This window comes from Pongo abelii, chromosome 11 (assembly GCF_028885655.2).
Source record: "Pongo abelii isolate AG06213 chromosome 11, NHGRI_mPonAbe1-v2.0_pri, whole genome shotgun sequence".
NCBI lineage: Eukaryota > Metazoa > Chordata > Mammalia > Primates > Hominidae > Pongo > Pongo abelii.
Genome location: NC_071996.2, coordinates 53868615 through 53892446, shown reverse-complemented (window position 1 = coordinate 53892446; position 23832 = coordinate 53868615). Strand labels below are relative to the sequence as shown.

General features: G+C 36.2%; 1 protein-coding gene across 21 annotated transcripts in view; it reads right to left on the bottom strand.

Moving 5' to 3' along the window:
- Positions 1-23832, bottom strand: part of RIF1 (replication timing regulatory factor 1) — a 96534-nt gene that overhangs the window by 24096 nt on the left and 48606 nt on the right. For 15 of the 21 annotated variants that reach the window (XR_010136034.1, XR_010136027.1, XR_010136033.1 and 12 more), the window contains 11 exons: positions 23048-23167; positions 21886-22037; positions 20806-20886; positions 20662-20716; positions 16992-20225; positions 14950-15096; positions 14549-14626; positions 14344-14459; positions 13232-13385; positions 9007-9115; positions 7855-8217 (listed from right to left, as the gene is read on the bottom strand). Coding sequence is in view for 2 of the 21 variants with exons in the window: in XM_063712802.1 (XP_063568872.1) it covers positions 8003-8217; positions 9007-9115; positions 13232-13385; positions 14344-14459; positions 14549-14626; positions 14950-15096; positions 16992-20225; positions 20662-20716; positions 20806-20886; positions 21886-22037; positions 23048-23167 (4461 nt within the window). In the remaining 19 variants the exon portion in view is untranslated. Of the gene's footprint in view, positions 1-5689; positions 8218-9006; positions 9116-13231; positions 13386-14343; positions 14460-14548; positions 14627-14949; positions 15097-16991; positions 20226-20661; positions 20717-20805; positions 20887-21885; positions 22038-23047; positions 23168-23832 lie in introns of those variants that run through there. The other 6 variants (XR_010136031.1, XR_010136028.1, XR_010136029.1 and 3 more) reach the window with 3 other exon arrangements.

Here is a 23832-nt window from a genome sequence, read left to right as displayed (position 1 = left end):
TTATAAAAGGGAAATTTAGACAAATACACAGGCACATAGAGAGAAAGTCGTATGAAGATGGGAGACTGGGGAAATACCTCTACCTGTCAAAAATGGCCAGCACACCACCCCAGAAAGCTAGCTGGGGAGAGGTATGGGACAGATAACTTCCACACAGTCCTTAGAAGGAACAAACCCTGCTGATACCATATCTCAGACCTCTACTATTCAAAACTGAGACAATACATTTCAGTTGTTTAACTTACTAGGTTTGTGGTACTGTTACAGCAGCCCTAGGAAACTAATACAGTATCTTTCAACATCACTGTTTACCCTAATTGTTGTTGTTGTTTTTTTTTTCCTTAAAACTATGGAGCTTTTCTTCAGCTGCCACCAACATGCTTGGTTCTGCAGAGGAAGCTAAGGTCACGTTGGGGTAAGGCATTTACTTCATCTGGTGACTAGCCTGGCAGTGCCAGCTCTGCCCTCACCCACACCATGTGGACTGCCTCTCCAAGCTTGCCTGCATCTACTCAGCCCTTATTTGACGAAACCTCTCTTGTAACAAGTTCAATGAGAAACTGAACTCATTAACAACAACAACAAAAAAACCACCACCTCTGGATTTGGAAACCAGTGGAACCCATAAAACTATGCATAAATCAGAAAACCTCTGTGGTTAAAAAGCAGGCCATAAAAGGGGAAAAGGAAAAGGAACGGCTCACGTTTGTGGAGGAATATAACATACACTTTGTGGTATTTGAATTAAGCTATTCATACTCATTTCAGATCTCACGGAAACAACAAAACGAAAAACCGAAATGTAGCCAACAAAAACAAGTACCAGAGTTTAGTTTTTATAATTTTATTTCAGGTAAAAGTGCATTTCTTTAAAAATGTTTCAATATCCAGTTTCCATTGGCAAGTGATAACAGTTAACCCTCAATGATTCATGAAAAGTTTTACTGTGAATCAAACATAGAATTCTGCCCCCCCCCAACAGTCATAAAGAACCAGAAATAGTAACTGTTAAGTGTGCCTGCTTCAAACACTGTATAAAGCAGTGGTCCCCTAACCTTTTTTCAACAGGGACCAGTTTTGTGGAAGACAATTTCCACAGACAGAGGTGTTGGGGTAGATGGTTTCAGGATGAGACTGTTCCACCTCAGATCATCAGGTGTTAGATTCTCATAATGAGCACACAACCTAGATCTCTTTGCATGTGCAGTTCACAATTGGGTTCACGCTCCTATGAGAATCTAATGCCACCCAGGGGTTTGAGACCCCTAGTATAAAGCATTACACAATCAAATAAAACCGACTGCACCATTATTTCCATTATTTGCAGGTAACTGAGGAATGAACAAGTACTTCTGTTAGGCTTCAACTTAGATCATTTTTAAGACTTATCAAATATAAATACTTTGTGAATGTAAAACTAAGCTTAGAGTTTACCAAATGATCGGGACAATATTATAGGGTTAATAAGACTGATTTGGCATCTACCACAACAATATTATAGGGTTAATAAGACTGATTTGGCATCTACCAGTCTTTTTCTAAGTGCTATCAGTCAGGTCTATCCACAGGAGGTAGTGCAGAAAGCAACTGATAATCACAGACCATCAAGGTCCCTTAACATCATGGCAAATACGTAACTATAGTTTGAGAGTTTAAGTAGGAAAAAGAAGTGTACTTATAAAGTACTAGTGTTTCCTAGTATCTGTAATTTGAGCAATAGTAAAACACGTAAGTAAAATCAAGAGAAGCCATTTTGGAAAATACAGGGGTAATAGAAATTAAGTAATCAAGACCTCACTCTGCCAGCTAGAAGCAAATAACTAAATTGACTAACATGCCATGTATGAGCAAAACCTTCCTCCATAAAAGGGATCGACAAACTCTTTAAAAGGCCAGACAGTATTTTGACTGTTGGAAGCCGTACAGACTCTGTTATACTACTAAACTCAGCCACTGTACCAGGAAAGCAGCTAAAGACAATGAGCACAGCTGTTCCAATAAAACTTTATTTCTGGATACCGAAATTTTAATTTAATACGTTTTCATGTGTCACAAAATATCCTCCTTCTTTTTTCACCATTAAAAAATGTAAAAATCAGTCTCAGCTCACAAGTAGTACAAAAAACAGGTGGCATGCTAGTTTACCAATCTGTGCTCTGTAAAAAACTCAGGAGTTAAGACTGCCATCCTTCAGTTTCTATACTCAAAACCAATTTTGCTCTTAATTGTTTTCTTTTGGAAACTTCCTATTCTATAAAAATAAAAAATTCTTTAGACACTTGTTAGCTATTCAATAATGTATCAAAATAATTGTTACACTATATTCTATTTTCAGTTCCATGACACTTTATTTTGAAGGTGATCTTCCTAGTTATATGTTGCTTATCCGTTTAAGAAACAAAGCTGCCTTTTGTTGGAAATACTTATTAACTTACTGCTTTTGTGGGAGTATTACTAATGTATTTTAACATAATCCCTTGGGGTATTTATGAACATCAATTATAATACTGTGCTATGTACAGAACAGCTCTCAGAGACTATAGGCTATCAGCTGTTTCTGAAGTATACAGGAGTATATAGGACAGCTTGTCTCTCTACTAAACAGACTATGCATTAAAATTCCAGCTCAATCTGTCTTTTCCATTCTCTTCAACTCATCACTTCTCAGTGCATCAACTTCTATCAGCACATAAGCTTGCTGTCCAGTAAATTTAGCTTTATCTACAATTATAAATTGGCACACTGTGGCCAAAAATATTCCCTCTGCTACAAGTAGAGTACAAAAGTTACAGAGTTTTTTTTCTTACTTGTGACATCAACAATGGAAAATATTGTCTTCAATTTTTTAGGTAAGATGAAGGGTTATCTTTTATTCCAATGGTATTTACAGCTTACCACAACATATTTGGTTTTAACTGTTCTTTGGAGAAAGGAAGGCTTAGTATGTAAAGAAAAAAATGATTAGGACCACATTGGAAAATTTAACACTCTATTTCAGAACTGAGTAAATTCTCACAACTTTTATTAGACTACTATATTAAATATTTATAGATCTTCAAACTTCAATGATTTACATTTTAATGGCTACTTGCAAAGAGCAATATGTAAAGCCTAGCACATAACATACTTATTAACTGGACATCAGAAAGGACGAAACCCAATTTGTTTTACAGATCAAACTATCAATAAATTTTGATAAACAAATTTTTAAAACCTATTAACCTTCGGTTACATTTTCCTTAGTGCTTTCAGGGTAGTTCTTACAGATTATTTAAATATGTGAGGAAAATCTAACACCTTAACAGAATTCCAAGAAAAACTCACTTTTCGAGAATCATATTATTCAACTCTATCTTTCAAATTTCACTTTACAATGAAACAGGAATTTTCAACCACGTAATATAACGGAAAATTAAGTGACCAGAGGTCCGCAGTATAATGACAGGGCATATCTGCTAGACTGACTTATTCATTATAGCACTACTAAATTTAACTGCCACATTAATATTAGGGGTAGTGTTGATTTTCCATGTTTATTAATAATGATGATCCATAATAGACGGCAAGATTTATTTAGAGACTAAATATATTCTAATACTTAGAATTCAACTTTTATATTAACAAAAACATAACCCACAAATACTCATGAGAAAATACTTTGTCTAATTTGCCTTATCAAGATTCTTTACAACCTGAAATTCTTAGTCTGCCTACTTAAAAAATAAATCGTCTATATTTTTAAAAGGCTCTTAAGCAAAATTCTTAACTTTCTTAAAATTTTTGAACTTTAAGCCTTCAAAACCAGTCTGCACCCCCAATTCATAAAATTGACAGTTATAAAAGGACTTGAATCTGCCTAGGTTACCAAAACCTAAAACACAGCCTGAAGCCGCTTAGGCCCATCTACCAGCGCAGTTCACAGGCATCTGTATGAATCACCCGGGACTGTGTTTTAAAAGACTCATGGGGCTCAATGCAGATCTACTGAATCAGAATCCGCTCGTTCATATGCACATCAAAGTTTGAGAGAGCAGCACTATGTTAAAAATCAAAACCTCACTCTAATGTTTCTATACAAAGTACAAGGTTTTTCTAATGGCTTAGGAATAAGATAGACATGGGTTGCAGCAATAAGGAAACAGTCTCCTCCCCGCACCCAAGTTTTAGTCTAATAATGCCAACTAACTGCTGTTTTATAGCCTCCTAGGCTGAATGACAAATTAACTTCTTGAAAATCAATTATGAAGAATATGAGATGAAACCTAGGCCTTTCTTACTGCATTAAAGTCAAAGTTGGAAGAAAAAAATTAAGCCATTTATACTTTCTTTTTAAAAAGCAATTACTCTATTCTCATTCCTTTACACCTTAAAAAATAAAACTTCACTTATGTATTCACGATCCCCACAATTTCCCCCAATTTTGTTTCTTGCCTCACGACTTACTCTTCACATTTTTATGATGTTTAAATTGTAACAGAGTCTTTAACTATCTTATCTTCAAGCTGTACAGAAAAAAAAAAAAATCCATGGGCAATGTTAAACTTTTTTTTTTTTTTTGCGAGACAGAGACTCGCTCTGTCGCGCAATGGCATGATCTCGCCTCACTGCAACCTCCGCCTAAAAGGTTCAAGCAATTCTCATGTCTCAGCCTCCTGAGTAGCTGAGATGACAAGTATGCACCAACATGTCTGGCTGGTTTTTGTATTTTTAGTAGAGACAGGATTTCCCTACATTGGCCAGGTCAGTTTTGAACTCCTGGACAAAAGTGATCCACCTGCCCGGCCTTCAATCATGCTTTTAATGTGTGGATTTAAATCCTGTTTTTACCTGTATTATCCAACGGCATTATTTAACCTGATTCATCCTTTAACTATTTGGAATTAGAGTGAAGCTCCATATGATTCAACGATGGTTTTCAAACTTGTACAAGTGGCAAAGCAACTTTAACAATGAGGTCACTGAAATATTGAAAATGTAAATCCACTCTAAAATCCAAAATAGATTTCATAGATATGAGAATGATGGGCCAGAAGCGGTGGCTCACGCCTGTAATTCCAGCACTTTAGGAGGCTGAGGCAGGTGGATATCTGAGGTCAGAAGTTCAAGACTAGCCTGGACGACATGGTGAAACCCCGTCTCTACTAAAAATACAAAAATTATCCAGCCGTGGTGGCAGGCGCCTGCAATCCCAGCTACTTGGGAGGCTGAGGCCGGAGAATCGCTTGAACCCAGGAGGTGGAGGCTGCAGTGAGCTGAGATCGTGCCACTGCACTCCTGCCTGGGCAGCAAGGGCGAAACTCCATCTCAAAAACAAAAAAAAGAAAATGGCCGGGTAGGGTGGCTCACGCCTGTAATCCCAGCACTTTGGGAGGCCGAGGCAGGCGGATCACGAGGTCAGGAGATCAAGACCACCCCGGCTAACACAGTGAACCCCTTCTCTACTAAAAATACAAAAAATTAGCCGGGCGTGGTGGTGGGCACCTGTAGTCCCAGCTACTTGGGAGGCTGAGGCAGGAGAATGGCGAGAACCTGGGAGGCAGAGCTTGCAGTGAGCCTAGATCGCACCATTGCACTCCAGCATGGGCAACAGAGCAAGACTGTGTCTCAAAAAAAAAAAAAGATACTACATGACACTCCTGTATGCCACTAGTTTTTTCTTCTTAAATATGCATAAGACAATTAAGACACATTTGAGTGTTATTATGATCTGACATTTGTTTTATTAACCATTAGAAAAGATTTGAAAAAACGAATTCCATTTTAATAGTGAGACAACACAGTAGAGCTAATCATGGAATATTAATGTTTTGCTATTTGGGAATTACTAAGTGGGAAATTTGCAGGAAACTTTAAGGCAAGAATATTGCAAATAAGTTGCCAAAAATACATGCTTATAGCCATAGCAAAATGAAGATTTAGCATGCTTGTCTTTGCTCCCAAATATTTTTAAATACAACCTTATTAAACTATAATGTTATTAAAATTAATACTTGTGCTTATATAAAATTCAGTGATTTAAGTACATGATACTCATTTGGTCACATTTTCTGCTATTACTGTTCAGCTTCCCAAGAATTTCATTCAATCAGCAAGTTTAGTTCACACAAACATTAAGGCACATAGTCATGAAACAAGCTAATTTTAATTCTGAAGTGTGTTAAAGTAATCTGCTCCCCTCTGCCCCAAACACATATACATAGCTGCTTATTCATATCTGTTTGCTAAATACTCATGTGCACCTCCTTACGGTTAAATGTAATTTGGGAAATTAATGATGTAAAATGTAAATCACAATTATAATTTCTTTTAAAGAAATTAGTATTTTTCTTTAGTTATTTCAAGCCACAATCCTTAATTCAATGATCCCAGAATTCTTTACAAAACCATCCTTGGTATATGAATATCTTACTTAGACCCAAAAATATCTGTGATTATGATGAATTTATGATGATGAAAAAAGACACCAACTTTTATAAGGGCTGATGAAAAAAGACACCAACTTTTATAGAGATCCCTGAATATACGAGAGCTAACTAGGCACAAGGATTAAACTTTCTATGACTTGCTGTAGAATTGTGTGCCTTGCTAAGTAGGGATTAGCTTCTGGATAAAATGTGAAAACTGAGATCACTCACTCATTCTATTCAGAGAACAAGTGAGATATATTATCAGTTAAAAAGATGAAACAAATATGGGAAGTCAGGCACTAATATTAGTTGGCAAAATTTACAAAGGTTTTAATCACATACCTCTTTAAAAAAAGAAAACCTAGGCAAAACAGACATATATTAAAAACAGTTTCAAATTTCTTCCAAGTTTGCTTTTAAATGAAGGTTTAAAAAGCAGATCAACTCTAGATTTCGCAGTCCAACTTGCTGTGAAATACTGAAACTAACTTTCCTTTAAGAAATGTTAAGGAGGCACACTTTCTAGTGGCTGATACCCTCTTCCAAACCAAAAGTAGTAAGAAGGTAAGGGTATGAACAGCAAAGTTGTGTAACATTTTCTTATTTCTATGATTTTACTTATTCTGGATACTTTTAGAAAATAAACTCATGTTTTAACTAAGACTGTTAACTAAGTACAAAACTATTTGTTGTTGTATTTGCAGATACAGTATCCTACAAATATGTGCAGCAAGCCCATGAAGCACTTCCACTGTCGATACTGATATTTCAGTATTTAATATATACAAAATGTTTTCTATTGAACAGAACCAAGGTATTCACAATAAACTGCAGAAAAACCCATGCAATTAACAAAGAATGAAATTTATAAATTAAAAACATTGTCATCTATACATAATGTACAATCATGCATTTAAAAACGAATACTATACGTCTCAAGAATAAATTTTCACAGTCAACTGCTGCTGCACGAATATTTGCTAATGCAAATGAATAAAATCTTAGTAAATTCTGCATTAATATTTTAACCCCCAGAAGTTGAAACTTTTCTCATTTTTCTTGAAAGCTGTCCAAAGTTGACATATGCAGGAAAAGTTCCAATTCTTTCGCATTTCATTTGAGGTTTTTAACCAGTAACAAACTTCCTAAACCTCAGTCCCAACAAACATGAATTAAACAAACAAACAAAAGTATAAACACCTTTATCAGTTCAGCAAAAATTCAAATAAAAATGTTCAATTTTACTTAAAGTATTTTACATGTTTCATCAGAATATGCACGGGTTTAAGAAAGTTATGAAATAAAATGTATAGTTTTGTTACTAGTTTTGCTTTCACATCTCAGTAAGATAATTAAATTTCCTGAAAAACCACGCATAGCAGCCAAGAAAAATACATTATATGAAAAAAAAAGATCTTACATAATGAACTTACAAAATTGAACTTACATAATAAATCACTGTCCTTCAGGGTTTGAAATGTTATCAACTTTGCAAAGAGTCTCTTCTTTGAAATTGTGCTATTATTTCAGAACTTGTTTCCTCAATCAAGAAATCCAGTGATGTTTAAAAAAACCTTTAATTTTCTCTGAAAATACTAAATAGAATTTTCATGGGATGGTGATCTCCAACGTGACTGTAGATTTTTTATGACAGAGTTTGCCATAATACTTAGTTTCTCGTGCATTTCAAATAGTTGGCTTCCTGAATAATTATGAAGATCTTCTGAATCCAGCTGAAGAGCAAGAGCACTAATCTGTGCCACAAGGTTTTTGGATAATGGAGTTTCTAAAGCAACAGGATCAATTATATCTAAAAGAGAAAAAAACACAATTAAATCTATACCAGACAAAAACTAAATTATTTACATGATCTTTTAAGTTAGTCCAAGTGCCTAGGTTTCAAATTGAGAGAGCAGGCTTAGGTCTTGATGAGGACAAGCAGACAAAAAAATCTACCATATATCTGCTGCTGCTGCTGGTGCTTATTATTATTATTATGAGATGGAGCCTCATTCTATTGCCCAGGCTGGAGTGCAGTGGCATAATCTCAGCTCACTGCAACCTCTGCCTCATAGGTTCAAGCCATTCTCCCACCTCAGCCTCCCAAGTAGCTGGGATTACTGGCATGCACCACCACATTCAGCTATTTGTTTATACTTTTAGTAGGGACGGGGTTTCATGTTGCCCAGAGTGGTCTTGAACTCCTGACCTCAAGCGATCCACCCACCTTGGCCTCTCAAAGTGCTGGGATTACAGGCGTGAGCCACCATGCCCAGCCTACCACAGCTTATTATTCTGTGTTATTCTCATAGATTATTCTGTGCTATTTAAAAATGGGTAGACTACTTCATTTATTAATATAACTAGAAGAGAAAGTATATAGTTTAAATCCTTGAGACCTTGATGGAGAAGTTGACAAGAAAAACAAGTAGACACATTTGATGTCCAATCGATTAGTTTTTCATATCCTTCACATTAAACATAAAATAATTGTTGAAATAATAAGGCATGGTCAAATCAGACTAAAAAAATAACAAAATATTTCAAGAAAGTCAGCTGATCTTCTAAATAAAATTATCCCACATTTGCTAAAATATACCTGAGACAAGTCTTTCTTCATCAGGTGACAAAGATTTATTTTCTATTCCATTTACTGTTTTTTCAGAAATATCAAAAACTGGAATCTCTTCTAGTCCACGAGTCTTCACCTTGAATACAGTTGGAGCAGAAAAAAACACACACAAAAAAAAAAAACCAACAACAAATTGAAATTTACTTTTAATAGGAGTAATAGTACAAACACTGGAAAACATATTGCGTAGAACCTATGTTCTACCACCCATCACAATTAAGAGCTAATACTGCTAAGTAAGTAGGTTCTAACTACACAAAATAAAGCATTACAAAGTATTTCCTCAAAGAGAGGGTTAGAATTTAACAATATTTCATAATGGTTTTCTCAGGAAATATAGGCATGGCAGCTAAGAAAATTACAGTCTATTTCCCAAGTTCAAGAATGTGGTATAAAAAAGTCTATACCAGAGATTTCCAAGCTTAAATAAAATATAGAATTTTTTTTTAAAAAAGAACACAATTTTCTGGCTGGGAGCGGTGGCTCACCCCTGTAATCCCAGCACTTTGGGAGGCCGAGATGGGTAGATCACTTGAGGTCAGGAGTTCAGGACCAGCCTGGCAAACATAGTGAAACCCCCCCTCTACTAAAAACACAAAAATTACGGTGCCTGTAATCCCAGCTACTCGGGAGGCTGAGGCAGAAGAACTGCTTGAGTCCAGGAGGTGGAAGCTGCAGTGGGCTGAGATCACGCCCCCCCTGCACTCTGGCCTGGGTGACAGTGACACTGTATTTAAAAAAAAAAAAAAAAAAAAAAAAAAAAAAAGGATACAATTTTCTTAAGTGTTCCTAGGACCTATGGACCACTGATTGAGAAAATACTAAGTTCAGAAAGTTAACTTTCTGAAAATAATAAGTTCAGTAACCATATGACTCAGCAATTCCACTTCTAGGTATATATACAAGAGAAATGAAATCATCTATCCATATAAAAACTTGCAGACACAGCAGCATTATTCGTAATAGCAAATGGTGGAAACAACCCAAATGTCTGTCAACTGGATAAACAAAATGTGGTATATACATATAATGAATATTATTCAACCAAAAAAAGTCCAGGACCAGAAGGATTCACAGCCGAATTCTACCAGAGGTACAAAGAGGAGCTGGTACCATTCTTTCTGAAACTATTCCAATCAATAGAAAAAGAGGGAATCCTCACTAACTCTTTTTATGAGGTCAACATCATCCTGATACCAAAGCCTGGCAAAGACACAACAAAAAAAGAGAATTTTAGACCAATATCCTTGATGAACATTGATGCAAAAATCCTCAATAAAATACTGGCAAACCGAATCCAGCAGCACATCAAAAAGCTTATCCACCATGATCAAGTGGGCTTCATCCCTGGGATGCAAGGCTGGTTCAACATACGAAAATCAGTAAACGTAATCCAGCATATAAACAGAACCAAAGACAAAAACCACATGATTATCTCAATAGATGCAGAAAAGGCCTCTGACAAAATTCAACAGCCCTTCATGCTAAAAACTCTCAATAAATTAGGTATTGATGGGACGTATCTCAAAATAATAAGAGCTATTTATGACAAACCCACAGCCAATATCATACTGAATGGGCAAAAACGGAAAGCATTCCCTTTGAAAACTGGCACAAGACAGGGATGCCCTCTCTCACCACTCATATTCAACGTAGTGTCGGAAGTTCTGGCCAGGGCAATGAGGCAAGAGAAAGAAATAAAGGGTATTCACTTAGGAAAAGAGGAAGTCAAATTGTTCCTGTTTGCAGATGACATGATTGTATACTTAGAAAACCCCATCGTCTCAGCCCAAAATCTCCTTGGGCCAATAAGCAACTTCAGCAAAGTCTCAGGATACAAAATCAATGTGCAAAAATCACAAGCATTCATATACACCAATAACAGACAAACAGAGAGCCAAATCATGAGTGAACTCCCATTCACAATTGCTTCAAAGAGAATAAAATACCTAGGAATCCAACTTACAAGGGACGTGAAGGACCTCTTCAAGGAGAACTACAAACCACTGCTCAATGAAATAAAAGAGGACACAAACAAGTGGAAGAACATTCCATGCTCATGGATAGGAAGAATCAATATCGTGAAAATGGCCATACTGCCCAAAGTAATTTACAGATTCAATGCCACCCCCATCAAGCTACCAATGACTTTCTTCACAGAATTGGAAAAAACTACTTTAAAGTTCATATGGAACGAAAAAAGAGCCCGTGGTGCCAAGTCAATCATAAGCCAAAAGACAAAGCTGGAGGCATCACGCTACCTGACTTCAAACTACACTACTAGGCTACAGTAACCAAAACAGCATGGTACTGGTACCAAAACAGAGATATACACCAATGGAACAGAACAGAGCCCCCAGAAATAATACCACACATTTACAACCATCTGATCTTTGACAAACCTGACAAAAACAAGCAATGGGGAAAGGATTCCCTATTTAATAAATGGTGCTGGGAAAACTGGCTAGCCATATGTAGAAAGCTGAAACTGGATCCCTTCCTTACACCTTATACAAAAATTAATTCAAGATGGATTAAAGACTTACATGTTAGACCTAAAACCATAAAAACCCTAGAAGAAAACCTAGGCAATACCATTCAGGACACAGGCATGGGCAAGGACTTCATGTCTAAAACACCAAAAGCAATGGCAACAAAAGCCAAAATTGACAAATGGGATCTAATTAAAAGAGCTTCCGCACAGCAAAAGAAACTACCATCAGAGTGAACAGGCAACCTACAGAATGGGAGAAAATTTTTACAATCTACCCATCTGACAAAACGCTAATATCCAGAATCTACAAAGAATTATTCAACCTCAAAACAGAAATTTTTAAGGATAAATCTTGAAAACATTATGCTAAGAGAAAGAAGCCAGTCACAAAAGATCACAAGTTGTACGACCCCACTTTTATGAAATATCCAGAATAGGCAAATCTATAGAGGAAAAGTAGGCACTGGCTGGGCAGTGGAAATGAGGAGTGATAGCTTATCGGGTTAGTGTTTCTTCTCTGGGTGATAAAAAAAAAGATTCAAAATTAGATCACGGGGAATATTATTTAACTCTGTGAATATATTAAAAACTAACTGCACACATAGGGTAGGTGAATTTTACATGATGTAAATCACACCTTAATAAAGCTGTTAAAAAAAACCTAATTCTCATAGACTTTCCCAAGACCCATGGAAACTGAGTAAGAAAATACTTTAGAAACTAAATTCAATCTGTGAGACAGAAAATTACTAGTTTTGGTTTTCTCTTATGAGTAACCGGTTAACGAATGTTTAGAAGATCACAAATAAGTTAATATAAAATCAAGGACCTTCAAGAATACAGCATAAGTCTTCAGTGGCTGGCAAACCCCAGGTCTGAGAAATTCTGATTCAGAACACTGCTTATTCTATTTTGCATTTATTCAAAACTTCTGATACAGGTTGAGTATGCCTACTCCAAAAATGGAATCTTTTTTGGATGGAATGGAATCCAAAATTTGAAGCTTTTTGAGCACTGACATGATGCCCAAATGCTCTAATGAGCGTTTTGGATTTCCAGATTAGGGCTGCTAAACTGGCAAGTAGCTGCATAATGCAAATATCTCAAAATCGAAATAAATCTGAAGTCCAAAACATTTCTGGTCCTATGCAATTCAGATAAGGAATACTCAACCTGTAGTGTCAATGGACAGAGGGTCTCTGAATGGGTTTCAGTAGTTTGTGAATCCTTCTGAAATTATATACAAAATTTTCTGTATAGTTTTACAGCAGAGAAGAATCTTAGCTTTCATCAGAATCTTGAAAAATGCCCATGACCCAAAATGTTCATGTGCACAATACTGACAAAAAGGAAAAATAAAAAAAATAAGTCACAAATGTGGTAGGCATCAAAATCAAAATACCGTGACCTACAAATCTGTATGGTTTTGGTAGATGTTTGGATTTGAACATCTAGGTTTTAGCAGTAGCAGCCATGGAATCAAATACCGAATGGTGGAAATGAAAGAGAGAAGGGGATGAACAGAATTTAAAGAGAAAACAATTTAAAAATTTATCTGAGGTGCAATGCATAAAGACAGTACAAAATAAATGAATCAATTTCCCTGTGCCATTACGTAGTGATCTTTTAACAAACTTCTGTAAGTGTACTGCTACATCATTTATTAATATACATCGTAGCTAACATCTAAGTTTTTACCTGCTGCTCATGATATATTCTGAGAGCCTTTTTTACATTGGACACTTTTGGAGAACGGATAGGAAGAGTTTTTATTTCAGATGCTGTAAGAGTACTCAAATCACCAATAGTTTTTATATTCTTAGCTCTAATGAGTTGTCCCAGGCCTCTTGCCCTAAACGAAACAGAAACAGGAAATTATAATTATACAGTTTTATTTATATGCTATTTGCAAGGGTTTATCCAGTTGAATTTCCCCATTTAAGCTCAATCATAACTGAGGTTAGCCCACAGTGAAGACAGGCACATGTATGTGTAATTTAAAACAAAATTCGAATCTGATGTGTATGTCTGGTATGAGCAATAGTACTGGCAACTGAATGAGCCCATTGCATGCCTTGTGCTTCTACATACATCTCATTAATAGATAATTCTTAAGTACACATAATCCCCTCCCCAACTTTAATCAGAAATGGACTTGGTATGTCTGACACATATTATTGAATCATTAAATTCCTCAGAGACGTTTAAGAATACTTCATCTCCTATTGGGGATTATGCTATGACAGAGTAGCTTGATAATTCAGTTAAAGAGAATCTATCTCAAGGCATCACAAACTACGTGAAGTAATTCTTTTAATCAAGATATAGTGAACGATCTACACGCACGCATTTAAGTTTCCAAGACTTAAAACATCAAGGAAACAAACTTCTAATTAGAAACAAAACAAAACAGCTGATGAACAAGTTTTATGTATGTGAATCTCATGCTTCTTACATGTGATGACTTAACAGCTGTGTGGTTTTGGTGGTAATCTTTGTAAACTTCATCCTATAAAGTAGAAATGATATTCATATTCCTCATAAGGTTTATATTTGGATTAAACAAGATAATGAATATAAGGGTTCAATGCAGCACCTGAAATACTATGCATACATCTTACTATATTAAATGTTTTTCATATTGCCTTATCTGGCCTACCTTCTCAGTTGCATTTTTATTTCAAAAATAAAATGTGTGTGAGAGGAGTACATGCCAATCAATTCTAAACATGAGAACCAAGCATTCAGATAAGTCCTCTTAAATAAGTGGCATCTTGGAATATAAGCAAGAAGCCTAAATAACCACTTACCACATGTTTGATGTAATCTGAGGTAAAATGATGTCAACTGGTGCCACACAGTTCACCAATGCTGGGTAAACACTTTCTGTTGGGCATGGTATGGATTCTTTGGCCATTTCTGAAATCTTAGAATAAATTTCAGAAGCTGTTACACAGAGGTCAACTGACTGAACATGAAAATATAAAGTGACATGAAAACTAAAGCACTTCTTACTAAACACTTCTTTGAGCTCTTAAATTTAGGGCTACGTGATCCTGGGGACAGAAATCCTTTGGCTGAAGTGGTATTATGCTAGATAGAAGAAAGGAGAGAAAAAAACACTCAGAACCCTAGATGACTATAATTTTACAATTTTTACAACTTAGACTGCAATCATTTCTTTAAAATTTCAAAAAACATAAAAAGAGTAATCTACTACCTAATCAATCACTTGCTGGATCATTACTGCCTCTTACCACCTCTTCTCTTCCTTTCTGCTTACCGTGTAGCAGACAAAAGAATATATTTTAAACCAAGGAAGAAGTTTTTCACATATATAGTTCATTTTGATACATCATGTACATGTAATTCTGTGTCAGTATACATATATGTATATTTTAAACCCTATAGCTTACCTTAGATTGTGTAGTAGGAGAAGTTTTAACACTTTTTCCTATGGGAGAACTATTCGAAGAATGGGACCTAACAATAGAGCACCGTCTATCAATGTCATCTGCCAATCCTGCTTGGTATATTGGATCTGCAAAGGAGACACGGCGAACCTGAAAACACAGGTCAGGATTTTACTTAACAAAATTAAAGTTTTTAAAAAATTACATCATAAATTTTCATTATGAGGTTACCCAAAAATAGAATGTGGGTTTAGAAAATTTCACTGGAAGTCAGCTGCACAGTTCCTAGCGACTGCCTTTACAGATCATATTAACTCAATACCACAATTCATTCTAATTTTCTATATTTTAAACTGTCTCTGCATAATACCAAAGAATGTGAAAAAGGCACAGTAGCAAAAACTTAACGAAGCCACATGCGGCAGTTAAAAGTGTATGATCTGATTCTAATAACTTTATGGGATTACCAGACTAGAAAGACGACTGATGTAAAAACAGAAATAGGCCAGGCGCAGTGGCTCACGCCTGTAATCCCAGCACTTTGGGAGGCCAAGGCGGGTGGATCTTGAGGTCAAGGAGTTCAAGACCAGCCTGACCAACATGGTGAAACCTTATCTCTACTAACAATACAAAAATTAGCCGGGCTTAGTGGCGCATGCCTGTAATCCCAGCTACTCAAGAGGCTGAGGCAGGAGAATCTCTTGAACCCGGGAGGCAGAGGCTGCAGTGAGCCGAGATCGTGCCACTGCACTACAGCCTGGGCGACAGAGTGAGACTCCATCTCAAAAAACAAACAAACAAAACAAAAAACAACTTAATCTCTAGATTCTCAGCAGAAGAATTTTCAGTGTATCTTGCAAAGTTCAGACATATGAATAACAGTAACAGGGATTTTGAAGGAACATTTCTTTTTTCTTTTTTTTTTTTTTTTTTTTGAGACAGAGTCTCACTCTATCGCCAGGCTGGAGTGCAGTGGCACAATCCAGCTCACTGCAACCTCTGCGTCCTGGGTTCAAGCAATTCTCCTGCCTCAGCCTCCTGAGTAGCTGTAACTACAAGTGTGCGCCACCATGCCCAGCTAATTTTTGTATTTTTAGTAGAGATGGGGTTTCTCCATGTTGGTCAGGCTGGTCTTGAACTCCTGTCCCTCAGGTGATCCACCTGCCTTGGCCTCCCAAATCCCATGCCTGGGATTACAGGTGTGAGCTACCGAGCCTGGCCGAAGGAACACTTTCAAAGTGTGTTTGTTGAAGGCAAAAAACAAGGTGTCATGTCTATACGTTCATGCTTGTATATATAAAATGTATTCTACAATGAATAGAGGGTTCAAGTTCAAAATTAAGGAATGCCAACATCATACCTTTTCAGGACATCTATTTTGTTAAGTAGAAGACAAGTTGAGTTACGTAAATACATTTAACTTTTCCTATTTTTTTATTCATTCATTCAACAAACTATGTGCAAGGCACAGGGCCTGAAGCTAAAGCAGATATATAGATAATCTATCTTTTCTAAAGTAAAAGATCTATAATTTAGCTGAGGAAATGGGGATATAAATAACTACAAATAAGATCACATCTACAAGTTGATGAAGGCACATGAGATTTTTTTTTTAATTAGATATGGTCTGGAACATGTATGTAAAACGTAAAACAGCATAATGTTCCAAGACATGACAACTACTAAATCTGCTTTATCAATGGCAGTGTTGCCTGCATTCCTAAATCTGTTTCCTCATATGATATTATGGTATGGGGAGCAGAAAAGATGCTAGGAGCCTTATCAATTTTGCCAAAGGTGAACAATGTGCACAGTTGCATAAAGATCTTTAGTGTTGTAAAATGGAAGACTTATCTAAAAGGCTTCAGTCTCCTTTTTTCGAAACCTTTTCTTCTACCTACCTTTTCCCTAGCAACCATTACGGTAAATAATCAAATGAGTGACCATATAATTGTAATATTTTGTCATTCACCAGAGGTCACTGTATGGCCAAAATATCCCAACCAAATACTGGGTTCCTTAATATTCAGCCTCATTCCCCTTACCTTATTAACAGGTGATGAGATTTCATCTTCTTGGGATCTTTTTAGTCCTCTCTTTAAAATGCTTGTAGATGGAGAAGCCAAAGGAGACCAGACACAGCGTGTCTGCATGCCACTAGGACTGTCATTTGCTGACACAAGTGAAGGATCAAGTTCCCTTAGTTTTTGAGGAGATGCATTATTGTCTTCTATTATTAGTTCAGAGATAGCTGTTCCAGATGTCAGAGACTGTGATGGTTCCTCCACTTTCTGTGAAGTATGGTGATCTTCCTGTAAAATATCACTTTCCATTACCATTTGATTATCTAATTTTTCTTCAGATTTACTACACTCAGTATTTGTTTCACTTTTATTAGCGTCAATGATTCCTTCTTCAGTGCTCATTTCAACTGTGTCACAAACAAAGTTGTCCATTTCTGCAGTCAACATTTTTGTTTCAGCTTCATCAGGCTTTGAGGTTTTGGTAGTTATGCCCTCATTCTCTGTTTCACCATCATGGCCAGTTTCAGCCTTTGCCTCGCCGATCATCATTTCTTCATAATTTTTCATTTCAGTATTCGTTTCTTCAGATGAGTGTGGATCAGATACATCATTTCCTCCATCTAGTTCCCCAGCTGCTGTTTGTTCAGAAATCTCAGTTTGAGCATTCAATTTTACAGGTGTAGCAGTATCAGAAAGACTAATATCTGAATTAAATTCCTCAGTTGCTACTTCTTTGGCATTCAGTTTAGCTGTGTCTGCTTCAGAGTCATCATTTCTTTTATTTTTTTCTATTGCTGCTTCTTCAGAAATACCAGTTTTGGTTCTCTCTTGTCCATGGAAGCTAGCTTCATTTCCTACATCCAATTCCATAGTTTTTGCTTTCTCTAGATTGGATTCTGTTACTTTACATGCATTTCCTTCAACAGTAACATTCTCCAGACTCAGTTCCATTTTTGGGGTTTCTTCTGGTTTTTCTTCTTTTGTCTCCAAAGATTCCTGTGAAACATTTTTTGAGTCTCCTAAACATGGGCCAACAGTTTTAAAATTTTCATTAGGTGACTCTTGGCTTTCAAGAGACATTGCTTCACTAGAATCCATATCACAAATTTCCTCTCTAAAGTTGACTATTCCAGAAGGAAGAGATTCTTGCATAGTGTTTTCTTTTGATTTGGTTTCAGAAATAATTAATGAATCATTAATAGTATCATTATCCTCTTTGAGACCCAAATGAAAATTCACACTATGATGTTCATCTAAAAACTGTCCTTCAGAATATGGATTAGCTTGAGAAGTTTCTGATGGGCTTACAGGTGCTTGCACATCTGCCTTTTTTGTTTCACTAATCTCTACGTCATTATTTTCTGTATTTTTTAACCCAACGAGTGACTTCTCCTGAAGTTGTGATTTTTCCCCACAGCAATCACAACCTTTAGATCTCCTCACCCTCCTACTTCTCTTGTGTTGACATTCAAGTGTTTGAAAAGTTTTTTCTGAAAGCGAAGAAATATCTGATATCCCTATTTTTGAGGATTCTCCCAAACTACAATTATCAACAGAGTCTCGCTTATGTAATCTCTTAACGGCATTTCTAGTCCTTAGATTTGATTCTGGCACAGGTAGACTTGTAAAGGAATATTCTGCATATTTGCTAGTTTCACTTTTTTCCTCACACGCATTTGGTAAATCATCAGGAACTTGCAACACATCTGAAGTTACTGTAGAATCCTGACATATTACAGTACTACTTTCATCTTGTTTTTCACAAATCTGAGGTTTTATGCTTACATCTTCCTCAGAACCTGCTTTATAATCATGTGACGGATTTTCAGCTTTTATACATTCCTGTTTCACCACTTTCTCTTCTTGATCTTGAATGTCAACAATTTCATTGCTTTTGTTTTTCCATTTTCCAGATCTCTTCTTCCTAGAACCTTCTTCTTTTGCCTCCGAACTATCAGATTCTGAGTTTTCAATGCTGGAAAGCAAACCCTGAGATGCTCTTCTTGTTTGATACCGTGTTCGGCCTCTGACTAGTTTCTCAGAGGACTTATCTACAATGTCCTGGGTACCATCCCCCTCAGACTTAATGTTCTCAGGGTCTGCCTTTTTTTTATTTTGTTCAGTTTCTGCATTAACACTAGTTTCCCCAAGAGTCTTCTCATGTAAATTACTTCCTTTCTCAATTAAATTCTCCTGTGGAGTTTGTTCAGAAATCAGTTTTTGTTTAGGTAACACATCATCTTTTATATGCAATGGACTCTTCTGAAGAGGTTTTTCTTCTTCCTTACGTCGTTCCTTTTTTTGATGATTATTTTCCTTATCTTGGCTTTCAGTGGTAGACTCTACTACTTCTGAACGTCGCCTTGAAGACCGTCTAAGGGTTTTCTGAGTTGGAGTTATCTGAACCTGACTATCCTCATTTACCATTTGATCTGCTGATATTACTACTGGGGGTGTATTTTCTTTGGATTCCAAATTAATTTCTACATTTTTCTCCTCTACAGCATTAGTTTCCAATAATACAGCATTTTCCATTGTTGCTGCTTTAAGCTTTGTATTGTCATGCTCCACTGTAGATTCAGAAAGATGAACCTGATTATCTGACACACATTCTGTTTGATTAAGCAAACCAGGTGGGTTATTTTCTAAGACTACAATGCCTTCAATAGATTCCTCAGTATTTTTCTCTGGCTCAGATCTCATTAAGGGCTTAGACCTTTTATTCCCTGTTTGTTCAGCTTTACCAGCTCTCCGGCTTGATCTCTTAGTTCCATTCACTATTTTTTCAGAATCAGATTTCGAAAAAGTCCCTTCTCTTTGCTTTGCTTTTGGTAGAAAATCTGTTTTAATCATGGTTTCCTGGTTATTTTTCACTGTAACAGTTGATGAAATATTATTCAAGGGGGATGGACTAAAAGGTCTATTTTCTGAACCATCAAACTTCTCCAAAGTAATAAAGGTTTGCCTCCGACTTGTAGGGTATGGGGGAGTTCCAGCAACAGTGGTATTAGAAACTGAACTACTGCTGACAACGAAAGAATTTTCTGTACTAGATGCACATTCAGTTGATGTTTTCTTTGATGAAATTAAAGCTTTTTTTCTGTCATCATTATTACTGTTCGACATTTCTGGACTGGTTTTGTCAAGAGAACCACACTCATTATTTGAAAGGGAGGCCTTTTCAAGATGTTCATCCATACCACAGTCTTCCGTGACATCTTGAGGAATGACAATGTCACTGTCCATATGCTCCTCCTGCACAGAAATATATACATATATATACACACACAGATTAATAACTGGCAAACAAGTTTGACTTTCTGGGAAAACTTTAGTATAAAACTTCGGTAACCCAAAGATAATCACTGACATTCAATATATGGCAACTATTCCAAAGTTAGTGGTAGATACCTAACAGTTTGTTTTCCTAATTGTAAATATTCAAGAAAAGCCAAGTACATTTATTTTATACACACACACACATACATACACACACACACACACACACACACACAGTGTCTGCTGATATTCTGCTAGTATCTGAATGGGAGTTAAAAGGAAATCCTACAATAAATCTACAATAAATTTTAAAATTAATAAAGGGAAGACCTACAGATATTTCAGCAGTTTAACAGACTGTATAATGGAAGGGTGATTCTAAAAAGCTCAAAATATGAAATGCCAAACATACCGTAATCATCATCTTAGAATCCTCCTTTGGTTTTCTGGTTAAAGTAGGAATTTCCCTGAAATAAATATTAGTAAGAATATTGTTTTTATAATTATTTGAAAATGAATAAAACAGATATAAAAGTTTGATGGCTTCTGTACTTACATAGGCTCTTCCTGACTATACTGAGTAAATAAGGTATCTTGGGAAACATCCAGATTATTATACATGGCAGGAATATCACACCTGAAAAAAACTGTATATAAGTAACTTCAAAAACTGGATGATATTCTTACAATTAGAAATTAAACTTATGGCCAGGTACGGTGGCTCACGCCTGTAATCCCAGCACTTTGGGAGGTTGAGGTGGGTGGGCTGCTTGAGCTCAGGAGTTCAAGACCAGCATGGGCAACATGGCAAAATCCTATCTCTACAAAAAATAAAAAATTAGCTGGGCATGGTGGTGTGCATCTGCAGTCCCAGCTACTTGGAAGGTTGATGCAGGAGGATCACTTGAGCCCGGGAGGCAGAGACTGAAGTGAGCAGAGATCATGCCACTGCACTCCAGCCTGGGTAACAAAGAGAGACTCTGTCTCAAAAACATAAAACAAAACATAAAAAGAAAAGAAACTTAGAATTCTACTAAATTGTTGTAAAATCATGACCTAAGTGCATATTTCCCAGATATTCCATCAAACTGTCTTCCCCTCCCAATCTACCTCAGAGAAGAAATTCAGTTTATAAATATTTGGTACATTACTAGGCAGCTTTATACATTATGAAATGCATTTAGGTACAGTATAACTTTTGGCATTAAAATTTAGTACACATGGCTGGGCGTGGTGGCTCACACCTGTAATCCCAGCACTTTGGGAGGCTGAGGCGGGCGGATCACTAGGTCAGGAGATCAAGACCATCCTGGCTAACATGGTGAAACCCCGTCTCTACTAAAAGTACAAAAAAATTAGCTGGGTGTGGTGGCACACGCCTGTGGTCCCAGCTACTCGGGAGGCTGAGGCAGGAGAATGGCATGAAACCGGGAGGCGGAGCTTGCAATGAGCCAAGATGGCACCACTGCACTCCAGCCTGGGCAACAAAGCGAAACTCCGTGTCAAAAAGAAAAACAAACAAACAAAACCAAAACATTAGTACACATATTTTAGTTCTAAACACAAAGTTAGTTTTCTTGCATGAAATCTAAGCCTGAATACCAAATACCCAACTCAAGATAAAAGGCCTACAAACCGCTTTGTTTTGAGAACTTCTTTTTGATGATCAGTTAATATTCTTTCCTTTGCATCTTTTCCTTCTGGAGGTATAAACACGAAGTCAGTAGACTTTTCCTCTTCCAAAAGAATTTCACTCTTTACTTTTAAAGATGAAGATTCAAGTTTCAGCTGCAGATTTGAAAAAAATAAGCAAATGTATATTTTGGTTTCCAAATTATTTTCCAATATTTCTATCACTCTCTTCTAATAATGACACCATTTTTCAATAGTGATTATGAAGTTGATGATACTCATGATCTGTAACAAATTAGTACAATGTTCCCCCACTTTCTTTCTGCCTCTAATAAATACTAAGAAAGTAGAAAGTATTAAACCTCTTTACAAAGTAGGCAAGTCTGTGCTTAACTACAAAGTATGGACAAAACCATTTGTCAGGCTAACACACGGAAATGAACTGATTTGGCAGCAGGAGAGTATATTTGCAGCTCTCAAGTTGAGGCATGACTTAGAGAAAGTCACCACTACAATATGCCCTACATACAAGTAACTTTGGTACTACAATGTTATCTTAATAAATGTTCACTGGAACCACTGCTTTAATTCCATTTATAGTTGCTACAAGAATGTGGCAAAGGTATTCTTAAAAAATAACACTTTTCTTTCATTTCACCAGGGCCATGGTCTCAAGATTCTAGAATAACCTTTACTGGAGGTCATGTAAGAGAGAACTGTTGTCTAAAAGTCAGTTAACTGGCAACTAGCATGAGCTTAACGTAGGTGTCTTATCTAGGCATTATTTATTTCTATTCAAAATATTAAGTTATAAAATAACAATAATCCTAAACAAAAGTTCTAAAATATTTTTCTCTTGTGCTACCTATGTTAGTCATTCATAACTAGTTTCATTCCATCTCAAGGGGGCTGCTACCTGGAATAACTACATGTAACAGTTGCTAAGCATTACACAGAAACTTACCTTTCCTAACCAGGAATCATCACCAAAGGCTTCTGGGTTACCGTGCTATCCTAGCAGTCTTTCTAGATCAAATGCCCTCAATTCCCCTGCAATCCCAACCTTTATTTAGTCTTTTATAGTTCTTCCATCCAATTTTTAAAGTTGTATGTAAGTTACCACATACTTTATCTTAAAAATTTTGATTAAACTTTTGAAAACATACTTTGGCTGCTGGTTTCATATTTTCCTTTTTATTCTTTGTTTGTGCCAAAAATGAATCTCTTTTTCCATTTGATTTTCTCTCCATGCCACTTATCTTCACATTTAGTTGTGAATTTTCTGTCTGTTTTATTAAAAACGAAACAATTTCATTAAATACAACGGTAATATTTTGCTTTTCCTTTTCACGTTTTGAAAATTCCTGCCTAATAGTAATTGCAAATATTGTCAAAATTTTTCTAATTATTCAATCCCATAAAAATCAAAGAAAGGAAAGCCACTGTCTAATTCAATAATAGCAAATGGCTTTGGTGTCTCTTTTATAGTAGCTGTTTAATACCACTCAATTTTATGAATTCTGAAAATGAGACATGTCACATAAATACATAAAGTGAATTGAATTACTAGATTCAAACACTCTACCTGTAACTGAAAATATTTCTAAGAGAATATTCAAAGCCATAGAACTTTAAACATTAAACAATTGAGGGTTAATAAAGCATGTATGACAGAGCATATTTCCCCTCAACAGAATATATAGCTTTTACAGACCAAATTCCACTGAACTCTTTAACAAGTCTAATTGTTAGTTATCTAGTGGAAAATTTTTACTTCAGCCAAAACCAAATGCGATACTTAGTTGGCTATAACAGTCTTTTTTCTCCGAAAGATTCTAAACAAAAACTAGCTATACCCTAGCTGCTCCTGAATAGAAAAAAGTTTTCTAAGAACACGCCAGCTCACAAGTCTATAGTACCCGTGCCTTACATTACTACATCTTCAGGCAGT